The 17,457-nt window shown below is 38.7% G+C and overlaps 3 protein-coding genes across 5 annotated transcripts; 1 reads left to right on the top strand and 2 right to left on the bottom strand.

Moving 5' to 3' along the window:
* Window positions 1–254: 254 nt before the first annotated feature.
* On the bottom strand, window positions 255–1,421 carry LOC131630636 (uncharacterized). 2 transcript variants are annotated; one of them, XM_058901399.1, is made up of 3 exons: window positions 1,265–1,421; window positions 716–878; window positions 255–471 (listed from the first exon to the last, which is right to left on the bottom strand). In XM_058901399.1, exons 1-3 carry the CDS (start codon window positions 1,292–1,294, stop codon window positions 347–349), a joined length of 318 nt encoding a protein of 105 aa, XP_058757382.1. In that variant the 5' UTR covers window positions 1,295–1,421; the 3' UTR covers window positions 255–346. The 2 variants fall into 2 exon arrangements, with proteins under 2 accessions (XP_058757382.1, XP_058757383.1); XM_058901400.1 differs by lacking the exon at window positions 1,265–1,421 and adding an exon at window positions 995–1,258.
* LOC131630634 (uncharacterized) lies at window positions 469–9,441 on the top strand. Its single transcript, XM_058901396.1, has 2 exons — window positions 469–830; window positions 6,158–9,441. The coding sequence occupies exon 2, from the start codon at window positions 6,207–6,209 to the stop codon at window positions 9,429–9,431; it is 3,225 nt and encodes a 1,074-aa protein (XP_058757379.1). The 5' UTR covers window positions 469–830; window positions 6,158–6,206; the 3' UTR covers window positions 9,432–9,441.
* Window positions 9,442–15,765: 6,324 nt separating this feature from the next.
* Window positions 15,766–17,100, bottom strand: LOC131630635 (uncharacterized). Of its 2 annotated transcripts, none has more exons than XM_058901397.1 (3): window positions 16,943–17,100; window positions 16,394–16,556; window positions 15,766–16,149 (listed from the first exon to the last, which is right to left on the bottom strand). In XM_058901397.1, exons 1-3 carry the CDS (start codon window positions 16,970–16,972, stop codon window positions 16,025–16,027), a joined length of 318 nt encoding a protein of 105 aa, XP_058757380.1. In that variant the 5' UTR covers window positions 16,973–17,100; the 3' UTR covers window positions 15,766–16,024. The 2 variants fall into 2 exon arrangements, with proteins under 2 accessions (XP_058757380.1, XP_058757381.1); XM_058901398.1 differs by lacking the exon at window positions 16,943–17,100 and adding an exon at window positions 16,673–16,936.
* Window positions 17,101–17,457: the final 357 nt, after the last annotated feature.

Raw genomic sequence — 17,457 nt, 5'->3', positions numbered from 1 at the left:
TAAAAGTTGAATTACTATTAATATAAAAATCATTTTGTAATATAAAAATGTTTTCTTTTAATAGTTTTTTTTTACTAATCATCTTCATTACTATCATTATCACTTGTATTATTACATGTTTTGTTCTAACCTTCATGAAATAGGTGAATTACAAGCCCATGTGGGGACTCCCAGTCAAGTTCACGGTTTCCATGCACAAGCTCACACGGTTTCACTCGGCAAAGAAAATTCAACCAAAGTTATACATTTCAAAATAATTCACACCATCCACACTTCATTGATTCTCAATTCAAACAACAAATCCACAAAGTCAGGCCCAAGTTTAATTTGATTTGATATCACAAAATTACAATAAAAAAAAGTGAGAGATTGGACTGGAATAAAGGATTTTCGGGTGGCTGTAGTAACATTCATTCACACCAACAAGCAAAAATTCAGAACCTTTCAGGCCCAAGTTGAGTCTCAAGAACACTGCAAAAATAAGATAGTATTTGAACCAAAATTAGTGAATTTTCGGATTGGGCTTGATAGCAAGAATTACACTTCATCAAAAAAACATTTCCAACACAAACTCACAACAATTTGAGCCCATTTTGTTCATCAGAAAAACCCTGACTCTGAGCTCTATATAAACATTGAATCAACTGACACAAATGGACTTTTCAGACTGACAAATTCAGACTTACTCAGAACAAAAATCAGAAATTAAACTCACCTGAACTCCCTCGCCGGAATCCGCCCCCTATTCTCACCGGACCACCGCCGGAAATCGCAACCACCGCACCGGAGTTCCAAATCGCCACCGTTCTTTGACTTCTTTGCCTCAAAAGGTTGAGAGTTACCCTCTGATAACGATTCCATCCATTGATTGCTATTCCCTGTGATATTTACTTGTGTTTAGAACAAAAATCATAAGCACTTTCTCTTTAGATCTGTGCTTGTGAATTTATTTTCTGATAAAACTAATTTGACATTTGGAAAGAGGAGAGGAAACCGAGTAGAATCATGTAAAAAGTTTTTAATTCTGGAAAAGTTTTGCGGTGGCCGCCGTGCCGGACCACCTCAGGCCGCCGTGCGCCACCGCGAACCTCCATACGCACCACCGTCTGGCTTTATCTTCTCCGCCCATTTTTCTTTCTGTCTCCACCGCCTGCTCTTGTTTTATATGCTTTGATCTTTTGTTTTTATTTAAGTGCATTTTTATGAAGAGAAGAAAGAAAGTATTGGTACAAGTAAAATAATAAAGTGAGGAAGGAGTCATTACTTTAGATAATATCCTTTCAATGATCATCATTTCTCTGCTTTTTTTCTATTCTTGGAATCTGTCAGTATTGAAAATGATAAGAGAGAAGCATTAATGGTTACTTTTCAAATGTAAAGTTAATAAGTTTTTTAATTCTTTTTTTTTCCTTTTCAAAATGAGATAGTACCGTTTTTGGTACTATGAAAGATATAATTTCATGTTAAAATGCTGACTTCTCTTTCTCCCTACCTAGTGATCCGCGCGGTACAGCCAGTGGGTGACAAGTGGCCATCGGAGCCACTTGTCCTCATCTGAGAAGATGATCAGAATTGTGATTCTCTATTTTTTTGCCTACTGTACTAATTATGTACTTTGATCTGGACCTTCCGATGTCAATGCTGTGTTGAAGTTGACTAGATCAGATGGCTGGAATTTATTCTGCTTTATTTTATATTGCTATTTTCATTTTAATTAGTTTCTAACTTTAGAAATTTTATATTAATTCTGTTTTTAGTCTAAAAATTATGAAAAATTCACAAAAAATATGTCTCACTATTTTATACCTTGTTTTTATTATTAGCTTATTATATTATTTTTGCTCTTTTTCTTCATCTATCTTTCATTTTCTTTCTTTGTCCCGAATCGATCAAAGAGCAAAAATGAAAAGGAAGTCGTATGTGGTTGACTTGAGTCCGAATTCATCCTTCCTCCATTATCATTATATGTCTTATTATTTTTTTTTTTTGTTTGTTTTTTTTACCTTGTGTTTTCTTTTTATATATTAGTTTCTTATTTTATTTTTGTTCTTTCTTCTTCATCTATCCTTCTTTTTTTTCTTTGTCCCGAATCGATAAAAGATTAAAAATGAAAAGGAAGTTGTATGTGGTTGATTTAAATCCGAATTCATCCTTCCTCCATTATTAATCTTTATTTACTAACTTTGATAACATAACAACTAACGACTAATTTTAATTTCCGCATTTAATTATATTGTCCTTTATATTTACCGCTCTTATATTTATCATATCATCATATTTACTTTCTGCTATTTTTATTTTGTCCATTTGGACGTATGTTTATGCTTCCGCTATTTTTCTTTTGTCCACTTGGACCATACTTTACTTTTATGCTAAAACACTAATAATCAACATGAAACCTAAAAAACACTTAAGGACCAATGGACTGTGTATCATTATTTGACTGTTATCTTGCTTGTTATTTTGTCTGGTTGGATTGCTGTTGTGATGTGTGTAGGTATCTCCTCGAAAAGTCTTTGAAGGTTAATTCCAAAGCACTAAGATAAGGATTTCGCCCATTTGCAACCGTCACTCTGTCCGATTTCTGTCAGAAACTTATGTGATTCTTCGAAGATTTGCAAGTTCATTTTGGTCCCTAAGTGGTAATTTTGGTTTTGTGTGGGTAGTCCAAAGGATGGGAATTCTTCCTTGACTCAATGTGTCAAGTGTCGACTTCTTATTTTGGTCAGATCGTTTTTCCCTAAACTTTTATTTTCTCGCACTAGGATAGCCTCTTCATCTCCTCCCACTTCTTAAATTTTCAAAGTCTCCTCTCTTTTTCTAAAAAAACTTCTTATGTTTGAAATCCTTTTTAAAATCTTCTTTAAAAACTATATTTAGCCTCTGTTGGCATTTTCTTTCAAAAAGTAAGCACAATTAATCATTGTCATTAGTTGCGATGCCCCACGATTTTAATATTGATTGACACGACGAAATCTTTTCCACGTGAGAGAGCTAGTGGCATACTTGTCGATTTTTATCCGAGTTGGCGCCCTTCTCTCATTAGTGACGCAAAGAATTCGTTCGTTCTCATGTTTAAAATCAATGGCTGAGTATTCGCCCCGACGATGGTAAATGTGCTTATTCCTTTTAAAACGTTTTTTTCCCTTTTTAAAAGCGGAACTACATTAGCTCTGACTTCTCCATTGCACCGAGGAGGTATGTAGGCACAAGACTTAATGTCTTGCCGAGCTTATTTTAAAAATCAAACAAACCCTTTTCTTTTCGCACACAACATCTTTTTATAAACACAGATTTTCAAAAAGGTTCCTGTGGAGTACCACAGATATGAGGGGTGCTTAAAACCTTCCCCTTGTATAATCAACACCCGTTCCTAAGATCTCTTTTTGTTTTAAAAACAAACTTTGGGTTTTTTTTCGTTCTTTTCCCATTTCCTTTGGAAACAATAAAGCGCGGTGGCGACTTTCACTGAAATATTGAGTCGAGTCAATAGTATGGCTCTGATCTCAGATTTTCCCCGCTACAGAAAAATGGCGACTCCACTGGGGAACCAATTTTAAGTGTGTTAAGCCTATTTTTGTTTATCTGTGTGTTTTTGTTTGTATATATTATTGCTGTGTGCTTTGTTTGTTTTTTTTTTTCTTTTTGGTGCTCGGTGGTTCCTCTGTGATGAGACAAAGTCCTAACCCGGACTTTTGTGAGTTACTTGAGATAGGAGGTGGTATGACCAATAGTTGCATGTCAGGAGCGATCCTTAACATGAGCATCATATGGTGGAACCCCAATCAGTGGAGGCCTCATGGAAGGTAGTAGATGTTGTTACGAGCTATCGTAGGAACGCTATTACTTTCAATAGTGAGTGTCCGTAGAAGCTGAATGGCCTAGAACCTTTTTAACCCATCTAAGCCTTTTTAGGATGTAGCGCAGAAACAAGGTCAAGTACCAATTTGAGCTTGTTGTCATGCGATGCTACGCTCAGACGAGGTCTTTTAGGCATATTATTGGCGCCCATGAGCAATTGTGCGTGCCGGTAGTATCCGATAGAAGATTGAAAACTCTGGGAACCTTTGTAGAACCCGATCGGCAGGTACAAAATTCCCTAGTACATACCTTTGTGGGTGGTTCTTAACCTATGACTCCATGCTTGTGACGTCGGACCTTTGAACCTTAATTGTGTGATCTTGTGTGCTCTTGTTTGTGATTGATGCATAAACCATACATTCATGCATTCATGAAAGACATTCTTTACAAATGGTTTTCAAGGAACTTAAGACTCTTTCTTTGTAAACATCACAGGTACCATGGATCAAAAGAGGAGTATTAAGAAGTACACTTTCAGGAATCTTGGTGAGAAAGAGTTGAAAGAGTTGAAAGAGTTAGTGTCTTTGGTTCCTAATCTTGACAATTTCAGAAACCGATACGGAAAATTGATATCTATGTTGAATACCAAAGTGGAGAAAGGGATTCTTGAGACTCTTGTGCAGTTTTATGACCCGATGTATCATTGTTTCACATTTCCTGATTATCAGCTTATGCCCACTTTGGAGGAGTATTCGTATTGGATTGGTTTGCCGGTTACGAATGATATACCATTTAGTGGTCTAGAGAAGGATCTTGAGGTGGATGAGATAGCGGAAGTTCTTCGCTTGAAAATATCAGATGTAAAAGCAAACATAACCAAGAAGGGAGGAATTTGGGGGTTGACTTCTAAGTTTTTGATTGGGAAGGCTTCTATGTTGGCTAGTAAGGGAAGTATGATCGCTTTTGAGATTTTATTGGCTTTGCTTATCTATGGTTTGATACTCTTTCCTAATATTGACAACTTTGTCGATGTTAATGTTATTCGGATATTCATGATTGGAAATCCTGTGCCTACTTTGCTTGGGGATACTTATCATTCCATTCACCATAGGGTTGATAAGAAAGGTGGACTTATCAACTGTTGCACTCCTTTGCTCTATAAGTGGTTTATTTCGCACTTACCTCAAACTAGGAGTTTCTTGAACAATCCTGATGGTCTTCGATGGTCTCAAAAGATTATGCCTCTCACTAATGGTAACATTAATTGGTACAATCCTGCTTATGACACTGGTGAGATTATTGATAGTTGTGGGGAGTTCTCCAATGTACCTCTTCTTGGCATACAAGGAGGAATCACCTACAACCCTATTCTTGCAAGGCGTCAATTTGGCTAACCCATGAAGGAGCGACCTGCTGGTATTCGTGTGTCAGGAATTTTTTATCATAATGGAGATACGGATATGAGGAATCGGTTTGTGCGTGCTTGGCACCATATTGATAGGAAGAGAGATTTGGGAAAGAAACAAAGCATTACTCTCAAGGAATACACTGATTGGGTTCAAGCTAGAGCTCATGCTCTTCAGATGCCTTATTTACTCGAGGAGCCCTCTTTACCTGTTGCTCCACCATCTTCTTCCACTATTCCCATCGAGAATAGGGAGGAGTACCGAGAGCTCATGGCTAGGATGAAGTTGGAAAGGGATACTTGGGAGAAAAAGTTTCATGCTTCAGAGATTGAGAAGGAAGAGTTGAAGAAACAGTTGAAAGAGAAGGATGATATGCTTTATCTTCAAGATGGTTGGTTGATGGAAAAGGATGATCAGATTCGTCGTCAGAAAGTGCTACTTCAACAACATGGTGAGAAGAGAAAGAGACAACAAAGGGATTTACTTGCTACTAGTGTTCCGATAGTTCCTGTTGGTCAAGAAGGTTCGGTTTCATGGAAGGCAGTTGTTGACAAGATAATGGTCGAGAAGACTCACATGAAGGCTTTTTATGAAGATGAGTTAGAGAAGCTTCGTAGGAAGTTGCAGAGGGGAGTTGGTTCTTCATCAGGAGTGGCGCCTTTGGACCCATAGTTTTTAGCTTTCTCTGTTATCTCTCTTTTAGTGTTTAGGATTCTTTGAAGCTTTGTACTTCGAACTTTTGTAATCCTTTTTGTGATTAATAAAAAGAGAGTATTTTCAGTTATATTTTGAATATTGTATCTTTGTGATGTTTACAATTAATATCTTAAAGTTCCTTGGAAATTAATAAAAATATAAACCATTTGAATTGCATTTCATGCATCATGATGCATTTTTGCTCTTGCTTTCGAGAGTATTCCAAGAGGTCTTATTCAGTGTTCTTCCTACAGAATCAAGCTGTCTCACCGGTATAACACCCGAGCTAACTGCAAAAAGAAGATGGAAGGACTTGAGCAAGAGAACAGAGAGCTACGTGAAGAAGTTGTTACTTTGAGGTCAGGAGTGGAACGTCTCACCGCTCTCGTTGAGACTTTGATGGCTGCTCAAAACCAGAATCAGAATCAGGTTCCTCCTCCTTTCAATGCTCAAGCTCAAGGTCAACCGCAAGGTCAGGCTACGATGATTTCTGAGATGGTTTCTACGACAATTCCTGTGAATCCGACTGCTGCTGCTACTCAACAACTCATGCCCAAAGGGTATCCTTGGGGCATGCCTGAAGGCTATTTGTCTGCTCCTGAAATGACTCGTCCCATGACTCCTATCATGGTCCATACACGTCCTGTTGTGCACACTGGTCCTTTTGTTCCCGAACCCATTTACCATAACGATGCACCAAGTGAGAGTGTTGGCATCTATGATAGAATGGATGGATTCCAAGATCAGTTTGAAGAATTGCAGAAAGAGATGAAAGCCCTTCGTGGGAAAGAGTTGTTTGGAAAGAATGTGCATGATCTTTGTCTTGTTCCTAATGTGAAAGTACCTGCTAAGTTCAAATTACCTGAATTTGAGAAGTATAAGGGAAACTCCTGTCCTCAGGCACATCTGGTGATGTACGTAAGAAAGATGTCCACTCACACTGATGATCAACGTCTGTTGATCCATTATTTCCAAGATAGTTTGACTGGAGCTGCTTCCAAGTGGTATATGGGCCTTGATAGCACCCATATCCGCACTTTCAATGACCTAGCTGAAGCGTTTGTTAAGCAATACAAGTATAATGTGGACATGGCTCCTGATCGAGATCAACTGAGAGCTATGATGCAGAAAGAAAAAGAGTCGTTTAAGGAATATGCTCAGAGATGGCGTGAAGTGGCCGCCCAAGTGATCCCTCCAATGGAAGAGAAGGAGATGACTAAGATTTTCTTGAAGACTCTTGGCCCGTTTTATTATGAAAGGATGATTGCGAGTGCTCCTGTAGATTTCACTGAAATGGTGGGTATGGGTGTCAGACTTGAAGAAGCTGTGAGAGAAGGGCGTTTGGTTCAGGGTGAAAGTTCATCTGGCAATGCAAGAAGGTATGGTTCATCTTTTCAAAAGAAGAAGGAATCTGATGCTAATGCTGTTTCTCATGGAAGGAATAGTCGATCTGGAAGAGGAGCTCGTTATCAACCCCAACAAGTGGCGTCAGTAACTCCCTTTGTGAATTCAACTCCTGTGGCTCCTGTTAATCAACAGCCAGCAAGACGAAATTCATATCCTCGAGTTAGTTATGATCCTATCCCTATGACTTACACAGAATTGTACCCTGCTCTGATTCATAAGAATTTGGTTCAGACAAGGTCACCACCTCCTGTTCCAGAAAAGCTCCCTTGGTGGTACAAAGCCGATGCTACTTGTGCTTTTCATCAGAATGCTCCTGGGCATAGTTTAGAGGATTGTTGGCCTCTAAAAGCTGAAGTGCAAAGATTGGTTCGTTCTGGTATGCTGTCGTTTCGTGATGTTGGTCCTAATGTGAAAAATAATCCCCTACCTTCTCATGAAGCACCTGCTGTGAATATGGTGTATGGATGTCCTGGAAAATATAAGATTTATCGTGTGGAACACATAAGAGGATCGTTGGTAGAGATGCACGCCACTTTGTGTGAATATAGTCATTATGAGCATAATCATGCTGCGTGTAGAATTTGTTCTGTCAACTCTCGAGGATGTTACATTGTGAGAAGAGACTTACAAGAGATGATGGATCAAGGGCTCATTGAGATTCTTAGAGACAGAGATGAAGGGGATGTCAATGTGATTGAGCCGTACTTTGAAATTCCAGAATGTGTAGAGGTTGGTTATTATGGAAAGGCTGCTGTAGAGCCACTTGTGATATGTTTGCCTGGAGCTGTACCTTATAGTTCTGACAGAGCCGTGCCATACCGATACAATGCTACTATGCTTGAGGGTGGAAAAGAAGTAGTGATTAAGCCCCTATCTTCTGTTGAGAATATAGCAGATGTCAGTGGAATGACTAGAAGTGGACGAGTTTTCACTCAACCCCAAACAGTTGTGGATGCCCGAAAGAAGCCCGTTCAAGTACCCGTGACTATTGGTGATGAAAAAAGAGTGAATGAGGGGTCTTCATCAGGAAAAGAGATGGATGAGATTTTGAAGCTTATTAAGATGAGTGATTACAAGGTTGTGGATCAGTTGCACCGTACTCCATACAAGATTTCCATAATGGAATTGTTGACAAGTTCTCCTGCCCATAGAGATTCTCTAATGAAGATACTCGATCAAGCTTTTGTGGACCATGATGTGACCTTGGATCAGTTTAATGGGGTTGTGGGTAATATTACTGCGTGTAACAACTTGAGCTTTAGTGATGAAGATTTGCCTGAGGAAGGGAGAAACCATAATTTGGCTTTACACATCTCTGTTAGTTGTAAAGAGGATTCGATGTCGAATGTATTGATTGATACTGGTTCGTCCCTGAATGTTATGCCAAAGTCAACTCTTGCTAAGCTATCTTATGGAGGCACACCAATGAGATATAGTAATGTGTTGGTGAAAGCTTTCGATGGGTCAAAGAAGTCAGTAATTGGGGAGGTTGATTTGCCTATTTGGGTTGGTCCCTTTGTTTTTCAGATCACTTTTCAGGTAATGGACATCTTTCCAGCATATAGTTGTTTGTTGGGACGCCCGTGGATCCACGAAGCTGGGGCAGTTACTTCTACTCTCCACCAGAAGTTAAAATTTGTGAGGAACGGAAAGTTGGTTGTCGTGAATGGAGAGCGAGCTTTGTTGATTAGTCACCTCTCTTCGTTTCGTGCTATAGAAGCCGATGAAGCTACCATTGGGACTGCGTTCCAAGCTCTGTCTGTTGATAATGAATCCAAGAAGAATAAGGCTTCTATCGCGTCTTTCAAAGATGCTCAGCAAGTTGTGCAGAAAGGACCCTCAGGTGTATGGGGACAAATGGTGAGTCTTCCAGAGAATAAGAACCGAGCTGGCTTGGGACTTTCTCTCTCAGGCAAGTCGATTGTGAAGTCAGAATCTGCTTTTCGCCCTTATCAAGAGATATTCCGTAGCGCTGGGTTCCTGCATCCAACTCCTCCAGAGGTAGATGCCATTATTGGAGATGAGCCAGAGCCAGAGATGCCAAACTTTGTGACCCATGGAAAGATGATCAAGAATTGGATTACTGTGGATGTCCCTGAATGTACTCATGTTTCAAAGTAATTTGTTTTTATGTTTTTCAAAAAAAAGAATCCTTTCACTCTGCCCAAGGTGAAAGTGATGTTGTTGGGGCCTTTCCTGTTTGTTTCAAACATTAAAATCATCAATAAAAAGTCATTTTGTTTCCGCATATATGTGCTTTTTATCTTTTTGCTTTTTTCTGGAAAGTGGTAACACAAAAAACCTTAAAAATATATATTTGTTATAATCTGCATATCTGTTTGTGTGCATATAGCTTTCTTTTTCTTTTCCTAAAAAAAAAATAATCCCATGTGCAGATTAATCAATAAAACCGTTGAAAGTAATGACCCTGCACCCTCTCCCAACTTTGAATATCCTGTGTATGAGGCGGAAGAAGAAAGTGAAGAATGTATTCCTGACGAGATTTCCCGATTGCTTGAGCACGAGGAAGGTACCATTCAGCCGTATAAAGAGCCATTGGAAGTGATCAATTTGGGTTCTCAAGAGGATAAGAAAGAAATCAAGATTGGGGCACTGCTTGGTGATGATGTTAAGAAGAGGATGGTAAAGCTTCTGAAAGAGTATGTCGATATTTTTGCTTGGTCCTACCAAGATATGCCTGGGTTGGACACAGATATTGTGGAGCATCGTTTGCCGTTGAAGCCTGAGTGCCCTCCTGTCAAACAAAAGTTGAGAAGAAGTCATCCCGATATGGCCGAGAAAATTAAAGAGGAAGTATTGAAGCAGATGAATGCAGGTTTCCTTGTTACATCGATATACCCTCAGTGGATTGCCAATATTGTGCCAGTTCCGAAGAAAGATGGGAAAGTTCGCATGTGTGTTGATTATAGAGATTTGAATAAAGCTAGTCCGAAAGATGATTTTCCGCTGCCCCACATTGATATGTTGGTAGATAGCACGGCAAGATTTGAGGTTTTCTCCTTCATGGATGGTTTTTCGGGATATAATCAGATTAAGATGGCACCCGAAGACATGGAAAAAACAACATTCATTACACCATGGGGAACATTCTGTTACCGAGTAATGCCTTTTGGGTTGAAGAATGCTGGCGCAACTTACCAAAGGGCCATGACAACCCTTTTCCATGATATGATGCACAAAGAAATCGAGGTATATGTGGATGACATGATTGCTAAGTCTCAATCAGAGGAGGGGCACATGGAGGATCTATTGAAGTTGTTTCAGCGTTTGAGGAAGTATCGTCTCCGCTTGAATCCAAACAAGTGCATTTTTGGTGTCCGTTCCGGAAAGTTGTTGGGTTTCATTGTCAGTCAGAAAGGAATCGAAGTAGATCCTGATAAAGTCAAAGCTATTCAAGAAATGCCAGCACCAAGAACTGAGAAACAAGTGAGAGGTTTCCTTGGGCGTTTGAATTATATCTCTAGGTTCATCTCTAATATGACCGCCACCTGTGAGCCAATTTTCAGGTTGTTAAAGAAAAATCAGGGATGTGTGTGGAACGAAGATTGTCAGAAAGCTTTTGACAGTATCAAAGAATATCTGCTTAAACCTCCTATTTTGCTTCCTCCCGTCGAAGGAAGACCTTTAATAATGTATCTCACAGTGCTTGAGAATTCAATGGGATGTGTGTTGGGCCAGTATGACGAGTCTGGTCGAAAAGAGTATGCAATATACTACCTTAGCAAAAAGTTTACCGAGTGCGAAACAAGATACTCGCTGCTTGAGAAAACTTGCTGTGCTTTGGTGTGGGCTGCTCGCCGACTAAGACAGTATATGTTGGTTCACACCACCTTGTTGATTTCCAAAATGGATCCAATCAAATACATATTTGAAAAGCCTGCATTAACTGGAAGGATTGCTCGATGGCAAATGTTGTTATCTGAATATGATATTGAATACCGAGCTCAAAAGGCTATCAAAGGAAGTGTGTTGGCAGAGTACCTCGCTCACCAACCAATTAATGATCGTCAATCTATCAGAATGGACTTCCCGGATGAAGATATAATGTATTTGAGAGCCCAAGATTGGGATGAGCCGTTGCCAGAAGAAGGACCAGAGCCTGGATCACGATGGGGTTTAGTCTTTGATGGAGCTTCAAATGTTCATGGTCATGGTGTTGGTGCTGTTATTATCACTCCGCAAGGTTCACATGTTCCTTTCACTGCAAGGATATGTTTTGATTGTACAAATAATATTGCTGAATATGAAGCTTGCATCATGGGACTTGAAGAAGCCATCAATCTTAGAATCAAGATTCTTGATGTTTATGGAGATTCTGCACTTGTGATTAATCAGATTAAAGGAGAATGGGAAACGCGTCATCCTGGCTTGATCTCTTACAAAGATTATGCCAGAAGGCTATTGACATTTTTTAACAAAGTCGAATTCCACCACATCCCTCGAGATGAGAACCAGATGGCTGATGCTTTGGCCACGTTGTCCTCCATGTATAAAGTGAATTCCCATAATGAGGTACCACGAATCACCATCAGGCGTCTTGATAGACCTGCTCATGTATTTGTAGTTGGAGAGGTAGCGGATGAAAAGCCTTGGTATTATGATATTAAGAATTTTCTTCAGACCCAAGAGTACCCACTTGGGGCATCAAACAAGGATAAGAAGACTTTGAGGAGATTAGCTGGTGGTTTCTTCATTAATGCAGATGTTTTGTATAAAAGGAATTATGACATGGTCTTGCTCAGATGCGTGGATAGACACGAAGCAGACATGTTGATGCATGAAATTCATGAAGGTTCTTTCGGTACTCATGCCAATGGACATTCAATGGCTAAGAAGATGCTTAGAGCAGGTTACTATTGGCTGACAATGGAATCTGATTGCTATAAGTTTGTAAAGAAGTGTCACAAGTGTCAAGTGTATGCTGACAAGATTCATGTGCCTCCAACACTTCTCAATGTTATTTCCTCTCCATGGCCTTTCTCTATGTGGGGCATTGATATGATTGGAATGATTGAACCCAAGGCGTCGAATGGACATCGATTCATTCTGGTAGCTATTGATTACTTCACCAAGTGGGTAGAAGCTGCTTCCTATGCTAATGTGACTAGGCAAGTTGTGGTCAGATTCATCAAGAACAACATCATCTGCAGATATGGTGTGCCTAGCAAGATCATTACCGATAATGGTTCAAATCTGAATAACAATATGATGAGAGAACTGTGTGAAAGTTTCAAGATTGAACATCACAACTCTTCACCTTATAGGCCAAAGATGAATGGAGCTGTTGAAGCAGCGAATAAAAATATTAAGAAGATTGTTCAGAAGATGGTTGTTACTTACAAGGACTGGCATGAGATGCTCCCCTTTGCTTTGCATGGGTATCGTACATCCGTTCGTACTTCAACAGGGGCAACCCCCTTTTCTTTGGTTTATGGTATGGAAGCAGTGCTCCCCGTTGAGGTTGAGATTCCATCATTGAGGGTTTTAATGGAAACCCAGTTATCTGAGGCTGAATGGTGTCAGAGCAGATTTGATCAATTGAATTTGATAGAAGAAAAGAGAATGACGGCTTTATGCCATGGTCAATTATACCAGAAAAGGATGAAGAAAGCGTTTGATAAGAAGGTTCGACCTCGTGTATTCAGAGAAGGCGACCTCGTGCTCAAAAGGATCTTGTCTTTCACCTCTGATTCAAGGGGCAAGTGGACTCCAAATTTTGAAGGACCATATGTTGTTAAGAAAGCCTTCTCTGGCGGTGCATTAATTCTTGCAACTATGGATGGAGAGGAGCTCCCACGTCCCGTGAATGCTGATGTAGTCAAGAAATACTTCGCCTAAAAATAATAAAAGAACAGCTCGCTAAGTTGAAAACCCGAAAGGGCGGCTTAGGCAAAAAAGAGCGTCTCGGTGGATTGAAAACCCGAAAGGGCGGTCCAGGCAAAAATTAGAGACATAAACAGAATAAATTACCCGGTGGACTGAAAACCCGAAAGGGCGGTCCAGGCAAAAGTTAGGGATTTATGGCAAGTAACTACATCAGACAAGACTTGATCATCAGCAATCATCTATTTGTCATGAGAAGTTCAACACATTTTGACGGAAGCCTTAGCTCAGATATTCTAAGTTGAGAGAGAGGATAGGGTCCTTACATTTCAATGTATCTTTCCACAAAAATTATCACTTTCCAAATTTGTAATCATCCATGGAGTCTTGCCATTTGCAGACTACCATTCTATTAATAAAGTTTGAGCCTTTGTCCAATTATTTTGCAATCTTATTTCTTTCTACGCTTTAAATGGCATTTATTGTTGATAGTAATTTTTGAAACAAAGAGAAATTTAAATTTTCAACAAATTCTTTTGAAAAGCATAAAAAAGGTTTTATTTTGATTCATGAGTATAGCAAAAAGGATGGAAATGGTGATGCCTTCATGATTAAGAGAATGCATTCCTGATTGGTGTGTCTCTGGCATGGTTTGAATGTGTTATAGGACCCAACTACCATCTGGCTTTGACCCAAGTGTTGGGTAGAACTCTTTCCAAGCCCTCAAGAGATTTTGTAGTTACTCTTTGCTCATATTCATGGATGATATCCCGGGTGTTCCGCTTGAGACATGCTTGACTATACTACTGTTGAATTTTTTAAATGCTGAGTCGACTCTTGTGTTGGTTTTGGCAGCATATACATCATTAGCATGCATCAAAAACAGTCATACATTCATTTTGCCATCATGAAAAGTTTACTTTCGTCAGAGTCCTCTTTCATTTAGGGTATCTCTAGGCAGAAAAGCGTGTACTTCCTTTTAATTCCCCACTGAATTTGTTTCTATGTGGATGATATCTGTTTCTGTTATTCTGTTCAACAAGCTTATGGACAGAAAAATCCAGTGGGTTATACCCTCACTTGATCCAGTCTTGTTTGACAATTTTCTTTCCATTTGGTCATGGATTGAATTTTGGTCGCTGGTTATCTTTTATTGAGATCGTGCACTTGTGTTTGCACCCTTGATCTTTGAAAAAAGCAAAGTTTTATTGATATACCTTTGTTTTTTTTTTTTTTCCTTTCTACCTTCAGTAAAAGCTGGTAGTCCACCTTCAGTAAAAGTCGGTGCGTTCTTTTGTATTCACATCTTCAGTAAAAGTCGATGTTGAGATTCTTTTCTACCTTCAGTAAAAGCTGGTAGTTCACCTTCAGTAAAAGTCGGTGTATCCTTTTTCTACCTTCAGTAAAAGTCGGTAGCTCACCTTCAGTAAAAGTTGGTGTCTTTTGTCCCTGCATCTTCCAGTAAAAAGTTGATGTTCAGATGAAATTTCCTGTACCTTCAGTAAAAGTCGGTATTCAGATGATGCTATTCCTGCACCTTCAGTAAAAGCTGGTGTTTAGAGAAGCCTTTTGTATCTACATCTTCAGTAAAAGTCGATGCTGAGATTCTTTTCCTACCTTCAGTAAAAGCCGGTAGTCCACCTTCAGTAAAAGTTGGTGTCTTCTTTTCCTACCTTCAGTAAAAGCTGGTAGTCCACCTTCAGTAAAATTGGTGCATTTCTTTTGTATCCACATCTTCAGTAAAAGCCGATGTTGAAATTCTTTTCCTACCTTCAGTAAAAGTCGGTAGTTCACCTTCAGTAAAAGTTGGTGTATTCTTTCATCTCTAGTGGAAGATGATGCTTTAACCTTCTGGTGTGAAATATTTTCCCCAGTGAAATTTCTTTTCCCAGCAAAGTCTCGTTCCCCCAGCGGAATTTGTTTTCTTTCCCCAGTGGTGTCTTGTTTCCCTCTCATGGAAGTCATGTGCATTACATTCATAATCATAAGCATTGCATTGCATCTTAGGGCCAAAAATTGTGTATTCTGTATTTAAGTCTCTTCAATCACGTCGAGACGAAGATTTCAATCTTCATATCTCCGGATAGAAGAAACTTAAATAGGGGCATCTGTCATACCCCAATTTTTGACCCTAAGATCCCGCGTCTCAGACTTTGTTTAAATCACATCAAAATCATTTATGAGGTTCTCTGGTGCCTATTTCTTTTCTAGTTCACCTTCAGGGGAATTATCAGGCACCTCTTTTCTCGTTTTTTATTTATTTATAGTCTTTATATTTTCACTAACCATTAATCAAAATTGCAACAAAAAAAAAATGTCTTTCTCTCTTTAATTGTGTAATGCAGGGACTAAATCAAAACGGCGAAGTTTGCAAGGAGATGCGAAGTACTTGACGTAAAAGTTAATATTTCAAGTCCAATTTCAATTCAAGGTTTAAAGTTCCATTTTTTTTTATATCAAGTTTATAGTCGTTCAATTTTAGTTTTGGTTTCTATTTTAATAATAATTCAATTTAAAATTTATTTAAAAGTTGAATTACTATTAATATAAAAATCATTTTGTAATATAAAAATGTTTTCTTTTAATAGTTTTTTTTTACTAATCATCTTCATTACTATCATTATCACTTGTATTATTACATGTTTTGTTCTAACCTTCATGAAATAGGTGAATTACAAGCCCATGTGGGGACTCCCAGTCAAGTTCACGGTTTCCATGCACAAGCTCACACGGTTTCACTCGGCAAAGAAAATTCAACCAAAGTTATACATTTCAAAATAATTCACACCATCCACACTTCATTGATTCTCAATTCAAACAACAAATCCACAAAGTCAGGCCCAAGTTTAATTTGATTTGATATCACAAAATTACAATAAAAAAAAGTGAGAGATTGGACTGGAATAAAGGATTTTCGGGTGGCTGTAGTAACATTCATTCACACCAACAAGCAAAAATTCAGAACCTTTCAGGCCCAAGTTGAGTCTCAAGAACACTGCAAAAATAAGATAGTATTTGAACCAAAATTAGTGAATTTTCGGATTGGGCTTGATAGCAAGAATTACACTTCATCAAAAAAACATTTCCAACACAAACTCACAACAATTTGAGCCCATTTTGTTCATCAGAAAAACCCTGACTCTGAGCTCTATATAAACATTGAATCAACTGACACAAATGGACTTTTCAGACTGACAAATTCAGACTTACTCAGAACAAAAATCAGAAATTAAACTCACCTGAACTCCCTCGCCGGAATCCGCCCCCTATTCTCACCGGACCACCGCCGGAAATCGCAACCACCGCACCGGAGTTCCAAATCGCCACCGTTCTTTGACTTCTTTGCCTCAAAAGGTTGAGAGTTACCCTCTGATAACGATTCCATCCATTGATTGCTATTCCCTGTGATATTTACTTGTGTTTAGAACAAAAATCATAAGCACTTTCTCTTTAGATCTGTGCTTGTGAATTTATTTTCTGATAAAACTAATTTGACATTTGGAAAGAGGAGAGGAAACCGAGTAGAATCATGTAAAAAGTTTTTAATTCTGGAAAAGTTTTGCGGTGGCCGCCGTGCCGGACCACCTCAGGCCGCCGTGCGCCACCGCGAACCTCCATACGCACCACCGTCTGGCTTTATCTTCTCCGCCCATTTTTCTTTCTGTCTCCACCGCCTGCTCTTGTTTTATATGCTTTGATCTTTTGTTTTTATTTAAGTGCATTTTTATGAAGAGAAGAAAGAAAGTATTGGTACAAGTAAAATAATAAAGTGAGGAAGGAGTCATTACTTTAGATAATATCCTTTCAATGATCATCATTTCTCTGCTTTTTTTCTATTCTTGGAATCTGTCAGTATTGAAAATGATAAGAGAGAAGCATTAATGGTTACTTTTCAAATGTAAAGTTAATAAGTTTTTTAATTCTTTTTTTTTCCTTTTCAAAATGAGATAGTACCGTTTTTGGTACTATGAAAGATATAATTTCATGTTAAAATGCTGACTTCTCTTTCTCCCTACCTAGTGATCCGCGCGGTACAGCCAGTGGGTGACAAGTGGCCATCGGAGCCACTTGTCCTCATCTGAGAAGATGATCAGAATTGTGATTCTCTATTTTTTTGCCTACTGTACTAATTATGTACTTTGATCTGGACCTTCCGATGTCAATGCTGTGTTGAAGTTGACTAGATCAGATGGCTGGAATTTATTCTGCTTTATTTTATATTGCTATTTTCATTTTAATTAGTTTCTAACTTTAGAAATTTTATATTAATTCTGTTTTTAGTCTAAAAATTATGAAAAATTCA

This window comes from Vicia villosa, unplaced genomic scaffold (genome assembly GCF_029867415.1).
Source record: "Vicia villosa cultivar HV-30 ecotype Madison, WI unplaced genomic scaffold, Vvil1.0 ctg.000713F_1_1_2_unsc, whole genome shotgun sequence".
Classification (NCBI taxonomy): Eukaryota; Viridiplantae; Streptophyta; class Magnoliopsida; order Fabales; family Fabaceae; genus Vicia; species Vicia villosa.
The sequence above is the reverse complement of the archived record's forward strand: the minus strand, read 5'-3'. Positions and strand labels throughout refer to the sequence as shown.

What these genes read in the sequence shown, in the direction of transcription:
- LOC131630636 (XM_058901399.1), bottom strand. Translation starts at nt 1,294, where the DNA reads ATGATGATCATTGAAAGGATATTATCTAAA. An exon ending in TTGAAAGGATATTATCTAAA is followed by an intron (nt 879 to 1,264) that starts GTAATGACTCCT and finishes TAAATATCACAG; the next exon opens with GGAATAGCAATCAATGGATG. An exon ending in ATTCCGGCGAGGGAGTTCAG is followed by an intron (nt 472 to 715) that starts GTGAGTTTAATT and finishes TTATTTTTGCAG; the next exon opens with TGTTCTTGAGACTCAACTTG.
- LOC131630634 (XM_058901396.1), top strand. Translation starts at nt 6,207, where the DNA reads ATGGAAGGACTTGAGCAAGAGAACAGAGAGCTACGTGAAGAAGTTGTT.
- LOC131630635 (XM_058901397.1), bottom strand. Translation starts at nt 16,972, where the DNA reads ATGATGATCATTGAAAGGATATTATCTAAA. An exon ending in TTGAAAGGATATTATCTAAA is followed by an intron (nt 16,557 to 16,942) that starts GTAATGACTCCT and finishes TAAATATCACAG; the next exon opens with GGAATAGCAATCAATGGATG. An exon ending in ATTCCGGCGAGGGAGTTCAG is followed by an intron (nt 16,150 to 16,393) that starts GTGAGTTTAATT and finishes TTATTTTTGCAG; the next exon opens with TGTTCTTGAGACTCAACTTG.